Here is an 8,602-nt window from a genome sequence, read left to right as displayed (position 1 = left end):
GATAGGTGAAAGATGTTATTAAACGTGAAGTTCAACCAAAGGAACCTGAGAAGATAGAGTTTGAGCTAAAGGAGGAAGAATCAAACTCTACAACAGAGGAGGAATCAGAAGATGAAGAGCCACAAACTCCAGCTGTGAGAAGATCAGTTCGAGAAAGAAGGTAGCCAGAAAGGTATAGTCCATTTGCTTTCTATTCAAATTTTGCTTTGTCTATTACTGATGATGATCCCAGAACTATGAAGGAAGCAGTGGATTCAGAGGATGGAAAACTCTGGAAAGAGGCCATGGTTGATGAAATGGCATCTTTGCAGAAAATTGAGGATTGGGGTCTGGAGGAGTTGCCGGCTAGAAGGAAACCCATTGGCAGCAAATGGGTGTTCAAAAAGAAGAAAAATGCAGAAGGAAAAGTGGAGAAATACAAAGCTCGTTTGGTAGTAAAAGGTTATTCCCAAGTGCCGGGAATTGATTTTGGTGATATTTTTTTCTCTTGTTGCCAAGGTAACTTCTATTAGATTACTTTTATCTTTTGCTGCTACTTTTGATTTTGAGGTAGAACAGATGGAAGTGAAGACAACATTTCTTCACGGGGATCTCAAAAAGGAAATCTACATGAAGCAACTTGAAGGCTTTGTGGTGAAGGGTAAGAAAGAACTGGTATGCAAGTTAAAGAAGTCTCTGTATGGGTTAAAACAATCACCAAGGATGTGGTATCAGAAATTTGATACATTTATACGGGGACTTGGCTTCACGAGAAGCAAAGAAGATCACTGTGTGTATTTTAAATTAATTGGTGACCGTGTTATTTATCTGGTTTTGTATGTGGATGATATGTTGCTGGTTGGAAATGACAAAGAAATTATCCAGGATTTGAAAACCCAATTGTCCTCTCAATTCGACATGAAAGATCATGGTGTTGCAAACTATATTTTGGGCATGGAAATTAAAAGAGATCGGGCAAAGAGGAAGCTCTAGTTAAATGAGATGAAGTATGTTGAGACAATACTGTAGAGGTTTAATATGCAGGATAGTAAACCAGTTAAGGTTCTTATTCCTGTAGGTGTGAGGTTGTCTGCTAAACAGTATCCCAAGAAACAAGAAGAGGAAGACGACATGTCCCATGTTCCATATGCAAGTGTAGTCAGTAGCATGATGTGTGCAATGGTCTGTATTAGACTAAACATTGCACATGCAGTGGGAGTATTGAGCAGGTTTATGTCAAAACCAGGAAAGTCGCATTGGACAACAGTGAAGCAGGTTTTCAGGTATTTGCGTGGCACTAGTGATTATGGTTTGTACTACCAAGGAAGACCAAGATTGGATAGAGTGTTGGATATTCGTGGCTTTGTTGATGTACACTGGGCTGGAGATCTAGATCAGAGAAGATCTACAAGTGGGTATGTGTTTAACCTATTTGGAGCTGCAGTCAGTTGGATGAGTAAGAAACAATTTGTAGTGGCACTATCAACTATAAAGGCAGAATACATGGCAGCCACTCATGCAAGCAAGGAAGCAGTTTGGTTGCAAAGATTGTGTTCAAGTATGGGGTTAGTACAGGAAGCTATAAGGATAGACTGTGACAGCCAACGTGCAATTTTCTTGGCAAAGAACCCTGCATATCATTCAAAGACAAAGCACATTGATGTTCAATATCACATTGTGAGGGATATGATAGAAGACAAAAAGGTGTTGCTGGTAAAGGTGGACACTTTGAAGAATACTGGAAATGCATTGAAAAAATCTGTGAGCTCTAAGAAGTTCTCTTGGTGTAGAGAAACAATGGGCATTGCAGGGCTGGATAAATGATTAAACTCTGTTGTGGCCCCCTGTGGAAAGAAAACAACAAGTGGGAGAATGTTGGGTTGTGTTATATTCTTTCCATGACTAGCCCACATATTTAACCGGGGGTTAGAGGGGGGGAGGTCACAGGGGGTTTGAGGTGTACGGGGTAACCCCACTTTATGGGGTTCGGGGCAATGCCCCAGAAAATTTTGGTTTTGGACCCTATGTTAAGTTGGGCGGACCCACCTATGATTTTGTGCATGATTTTTGCACATGTTTTTGGACGCGATGGTTTTTGGTCCATGGTATTGGACGCGATGGTTTTCGGTCCATGGTATTGGATGCTTCAGCATGTATAAATATGTATTATAACATTGAAAGGAACATAATGAAAAATCAAGCTGGTAGTCCCAGTTTTGGGATCCAGGGGGAAAATCTTTGTCTATATATGTTTTTTGTGTTATGCTCCCATATTGTTTATTTTCTATCTCTTAGAATTTGTATGCAGGTTATTTCTGTACAGGGTTAAAACCTACAGAACTTGTAATTGCAAATTGCAATTGAAGATAAATAAAATGGAGCTTCTTTGATCTTCTACATTTGACCTCTCTTTTGATGTGCTTGTGAATCCTTGGAAGGCCCCCATTGTCTAGCAATTACACTTTTGTTTTGGTAAGCTTTCATTTTATGTCTGATTGTAAATTTTGTTAGGTTCATATTTTTGAAATATTAATGAATGACCTTTCGTAAGAAAGTATTAATGTTTCTTTCAATGAATCTGATATGTTACTTAATGTTTGATTTCATTATTTTAAGTTTCTAACTGATATGCTTGAGATATAAATGAATAGTCTCTTGTAAGAGAGTTTTAATATTTCATGCAATCAATCAGAATTAGGTTTAAGTGCTTTAATTTCATTAGTTTAAATAGTTTGTTGATTAAGATGATTAGAAATATTAATGAACGGTCTCCTATAAGGGAGCTTTAATATTTTTTACACTTGTCACAATGTCTTTAGATTTCATTTTGTTAAATGACTAAATAGGTGTTGGAGATCCTAATGAAAGACCTCCTGTAAGGGAGCTTTGGCATTTCTTCACCTAGCTTAGTTTAGTTTGTCTCTATGTCCATATATATTGGATGATCCTCGAAGTTTACTTACCCAGATTGATAGTAAATGAAACTCTAATTTGCATCCGCATTTTAGACCAAAAATTTTGGCGCTGTTTCTAGGGAACTATTAAAAAATCATGAGAAATTACTCACTTACGACTACCTCTCATGGAAATCGTAGTAGATGCAATGAGTGCTAAGTAGACTATTCAAAAATCATGTAGAATTAGTCAATTACAACTACCTCTCATGGAAATTATCGTAGATGAATGACTTACTTAAAGCAGTTGAATCCCAAAAAAATATCTAATATAATGCACTGGAAAACCTCAATACTTAATAATGAGGAACTTATCATGGAGGAACTTATTAGAGAATTTGGTGAGAAGAGAACCATATGACACAAATCTAATTTTTCAAATTTATTAAAAGTCAATGTAATCTAACAAACTCTATAATACACTACAACAGGTGAAAAGCATTAGCATTAAGACTAAGCATAGGATGAGCATAGACTAAGAATATGTTGAGCATATTTCCTTAAAATCAATCTAGGCCCTCAATAAGAAAAGACAACAAACCTCCTTCCTTCTGAAAGAGTTTGACACAAAAAATATGAGAGAACTTTTTTTAAAGACGAAAACAATTTAAGACAAAAATATCTAAAGAATAAACCTTATATTTAATACAAAAAATAGTTTGAGACACATATTTTAAAACAAGACTTTATATTTAAAACAAAAACAGATTAAGACAAAAATATTTTAAGACAATTTTATTTTAAGACAATAGTACAATTGGCCACTTAAAACAATGTCAATTAAGACTAAACTATCAATTTAAAACAATATTATCTAACACTCACAAAATTACCAAATTAACTCTCACAAAATTACAAAATTAACTCTGAGAGTAAGCCATAAGTCCATAGTATTGATGTTTCGCGGTGGGCCTATATTCACATTAGCATCAAGGCTATTGATGTGTCGCCCCAAGTCCATCAGCGCGCTGGCTATTGATGTCCCGCGCAGCGCCTATATTCACGCCCATCAACGCGCTGGCTATTGATGTCCCGCGCAGCGCCTATATTCACGTTAGCGTGTAGGCTATTGATGTGTCGCGCCGCGCCTATATTCACGTTAGTGTGCATGCTATTGATATCTCGCACCGCGCCTATATTCACGTTATCTTGATATAAATTTCTGTTTTGCGCTTTTGATCTGTGCAGATAGGATTAGATGCAACTTGTTTATCATTGCATTTATGAAGTTTGCGGAGAAATCTGAGAAATAATTATATTTTTAATTTTTGAAAGAAGATATTCAAACTACTTGAAATTTAATCATATTAATTTTTTTTTAAATATGATATTTTTTTTTCTCTCCTAGTTTTTTTAATTAAATATAAAATTATAATATTTTAATTATATTAATTATATTAATTTTTTAATTAATTATAAAATTAAAATATAAAATTTTGAAATTTTTTTAACTCAATTTAAAGTAATTTAATGTATATTTATTACAAAATCATATTAAAAATTACATAAAAATAATAAATTAATGAAAATTTGATTTCAACGCAATTACCATATACAAACCACATTTTAAAAATATAATTACATGGTGTTTCTCTACGGGCTTTGCTTGGCAGATTTGGCTAATCACAGCACTATCAACTTTTACACCTGGCAGCCTCTCCCAACTCCCAAAATTCTTCTTCAATCCCATAGTTTAGTGTTCATTTTCGTTGGCATTTAGCTTTGGTTCATGTTTGAATTTATGGAGGGAAATATATATATATATTTTATTATTAATTTTCGTAAGTTAAAATTATAATTTAACTATTTTTACTATTTTACTCTTATTCAAATTTCATAATTAATTCATGCGTTTTGAAATTCAATAATTAAACAAAACCCACTGAAAAGCTAACTCTACTTCCTGCATTCTATTTAGGTTTTGGAGAAATTCCAAAGCTGACTAAAATGTACCCTACCTAGCTGACTGCTTAACTGATCTCTTCCCTGTCGTTGCACGGACCGTTTAAATTGACATCACTTGAGTTGTGCAGATTTCAACGGATCATTTCTGCATTCTCTGTCATCAATAAGTACTAAAGTGTGCCATCTGTTTCCTATTTTAAATGGATTTCGATATAGATTTAACTTTATTGGCCGATTTATCGGCTTATACAAGGCATGTTGATAAGATTGAGAAGGTGGCTTCGCATTTTGCCATCTTACAGGTAGCGGAATCCATAATGTCAGTCACTCCACGGAAATTTATATTGAACTAATCATTGGTTTAATGTCATTTTTATATTGGGCTTTGGATGAGAATAAAAATAATATTCGGAGAAATATCATTGGTTTAGTATTTTTTTATATTGGTTCTTTTTGCATGAAAATAAAAATAACATTCAATAGTTAAGACTAAAAAGGCAGTTGTGTATAATGTGACTTTTTGAATGTTTTTCTGGCGGTTTTTTCTGGTCGAAATCCGGCAGGAATTTATTGGAATCACAAGTTTGATAGCTAGTTTCTGCACAATGAAAGCGTCACAGGGATTTTTCAGGGTGCTGAATCCAAATATGCAGTTAAAAAACCATTTTAACTGCAACAAATCAAGATTTAACCTCAATTTCTTCCGCCGGATTCCGTCACCGAAATCTCCAAAAAATCGCATTATAAACAACTCCACTAAAAAGCACCCAGGCAATCATTAACATCTGAAGGTTTATGTCCGTGGGATGCCTCTAAGACTCTGCCATTCACTAACCCATGTGCATATTTGAGTTTTTCTATTTTTCATATTAAAAACGAAGGTACGCTCCCGTGAGGCTGCACTTTTCATATATCATTGTACTGCTGGATCAACCCACGCCCACTAACTATTTTTCCCTTATAAAGTTTTGCCACATGCAGTCACTTTTGAGAACCGCAATGCACCGTAGAAGATTGAGAAGATTGTGGTTGTATGGACGGGAGGGGTTCAGACTAGATTACCTGTAGGCTATATTCTTTTGTCTAAGAATGAAATGGACAAGTATGGCTGATGCATTCGCTTCGATTAGATGAGGTGCGTGGATGCTCTTTAGCATGAAATTTAATAGGATGGCGATCTTCAAGGATTATCAAACTCGCTTTTACAGATTTCAATCCAGCGTTCCTATATCCCAGCCTACTTAAAGATCTTTCATCCCAAAGAAAGAGGCAAGCACTGACTCTGATTCTGTCCCTGTGCCGATCACTGTATTGTAAGAGGCAAGCACTGACTCTGATTCTGTCCCTGTCCCGATCACTGTATTGTATTTCTGAATTTCGTTTCCAAATGGAGTGAGAAAATGAGCACTCTATGAAATCGTTATCTGACAAGTCTTTTATGGTCCATTAAGTAAGAGGCTTTGAAGGATTTTGGTGCTCTTTCGATTACCGAGGGAAGAATGGTTTTAGACGTGGCCACCGATATGCTAGCGCCAGCGGCGCTGTCATACGAAAGTCCGCAAGCGGTGATTAGGCCCCATATGACTGAACATATGATAGTTGTTCTTCTTGCATTGCTGTGCAAAGTGATATTGCTCGCGGGACTTGCTATAATCGTTCCATGGAACTACATTTGGAGGCCATGCCACGATTACATGGCCACTAGACGAGCTAATACCGGTATGAAGGCGAAATCCATAGAAGCACTCCCCTGTATCATCTATGGCAAATCGATGTCAAGGCTTGCAACCGATTGCGCTATTTGCTTGGGAGAATTCGTGGAAGGAGAAGCTCTGAGAGTCTTGCCTATCTGCAACCATGGCTTTCACATGGAATGTGTAGATAAATGGCTTCGATCTCATTCTTTGTGCCCTACTTGTAGGCATTATGTTCTTGACCCTGGCTGTAAAATGGTGGCGAGTCACATTATGCCCAGCCAATCGGACGCCTGGGGAGTACAGATTCATCCAGCGAGAGCTTGTGAGGAGTCCAGGGAAATCATCGACTTAGAGTTTGGGGTTTAAATGATATGTTATTCGACCAGATTATAGCGGAAGGGCACCTGACAGCCTGTGTTCGAGCATACTATTAATGGAAAGGGCCGCATTGTTCCTGACAGTTTGAAAGCATATCAACTGGTGGTTACCAAAATTAAACACATCATTGTCATAAAAAAGAAATCCTTGAGTTTTATTTAATTAATGTCACAAGTCACTGTAAATTAAGATGGAATAAAATTATATCGCTGGTGAAAAACGCGAGGAATTGTCACTGCGACGTGTGTTTATCTATATATGCAGTGTTAAGACTAGATCATTAAGTTGTACAGTCTCATGTTTTTGCAGCATCAAGTTTGGTAGTTTTTCGGACAACTAAATTTTAATTTTATATATGTAGAAGTTGTCACTGCGACGTGTGTTTATCTATAAATGCATTGTTAAGAAGAGATTATTAAGTTGTATTGTTGTCTGATGTTTTCGCAGCATCATGTTTGGTAGTTTTTCGTTCATCGAAATTTTAATTTGATAGGTATAGAATTTAAATATTTTAAAGTTTGAGAGTGTTGAATATATATATATATATAAGTAGTGGGAATACAATGAATTCATATACATATTCAAAAGAATATATATGTAAAAACAATGAGAATACAATGAATTTATATATATATTCAAAACATTATTTTCAATAATCAAAATTTAAAATATTATTGAAAAATTTTAAAATATTATTGAAAAATTACAAATTTCTTTTGAAAAACAAAACCTTCTAATAATGATGCTCTCATTTTAAAATATAAATTTCAGTTCATTGATTCAGGACTTCTGATAATCTATGTATGTTTGGAGTAAACATCAAATACAAATCTTGCACTTCATTCATTCATGGCTTCTCATAAGCTATCCATGTTTGGAATAGATTTTTAAATAGAAATCTTAGACTTATTAATCAGTACTTGTAACATAAGCTATGTATGGTTGATGTAGATTTCTAAATACAAATCTTACGGTTGATTAGATCAGTAATTATATGAGAAGCTAATTTTGCATGGCGACCAATAACCACAGTAGAAAGTTTAATATATTGTCATATTTGGTGATTGTGATGCTCTTCTGCTCCTGTCAACGTCATTCGCTTCCCAACGATACATCCTCAACCTCAAGCTCGATATGGAAGGTTATTTCATCTCTGCGCCTGTCAAAGCTCCACTGTCAGTTACAGGCTAGCCTCGAAACGATGGATCGCACAGATGTTTCGGCCAGATTGCAAGATGTATCAGTCTGGCCACTATCGATCCTATATAGGACATGTTCATGCTATATAAGTCTTAATATACCGGTTTTGAAGAGGTGCGTTAATAATGGTTAATTTAAGTCTAATTATAAGTAAAAGTGTGTATAGATATGGGGTTGTCTACCAAAGTCACAATAGAAATTCTTTTAAAAAAAATTGGGATAAAAATTGATTCAGCACTCTACGAAAACACCAAAAAAACATAAAATTTAACAAAATCATAAAACTTAACCTCTATGACTAAAACTTCCTAATTTTCTGAAAAACTTACGCGGCCATTTTACACACGGTTACATTTTAGCCTAACACGTGTCCTTCATAATTAAGGGTGGAAGATTCTTCTGTGAAAGAATTGGTTCAAGGTAGATCCGTCACGGATTGTTTTCTCTATAATTGCTATGGGTCTAAGTAGCTCGCGTTTCCGGTAGCGA

General features: G+C 35.5%; 1 protein-coding gene across 1 annotated transcript; it reads left to right on the top strand.

Moving 5' to 3' along the window:
• The first annotated feature begins 6,017 nt into the window (after positions 1 to 6,017).
• On the top strand, positions 6,018 to 6,901 carry LOC149235213 (putative E3 ubiquitin-protein ligase ATL44). The gene has a single exon (XM_089368489.1). It carries the CDS (start codon positions 6,338 to 6,340, stop codon positions 6,899 to 6,901), a length of 564 nt encoding a protein of 187 aa, XP_089224615.1. The 5' UTR covers positions 6,018 to 6,337.
• Positions 6,902 to 8,602: the final 1,701 nt, after the last annotated feature.

This window comes from Pinus tabuliformis, chromosome 8 (assembly GCF_031772625.1).
Source record: "Pinus tabuliformis cultivar Carrire ecotype Pingquan chromosome 8, CPIR1, whole genome shotgun sequence".
Lineage (NCBI taxonomy): Eukaryota > Viridiplantae > Streptophyta > Pinopsida > Pinales > Pinaceae > Pinus > Pinus tabuliformis.
This window is presented reverse-complemented; position numbering and strand designations above follow the sequence as displayed.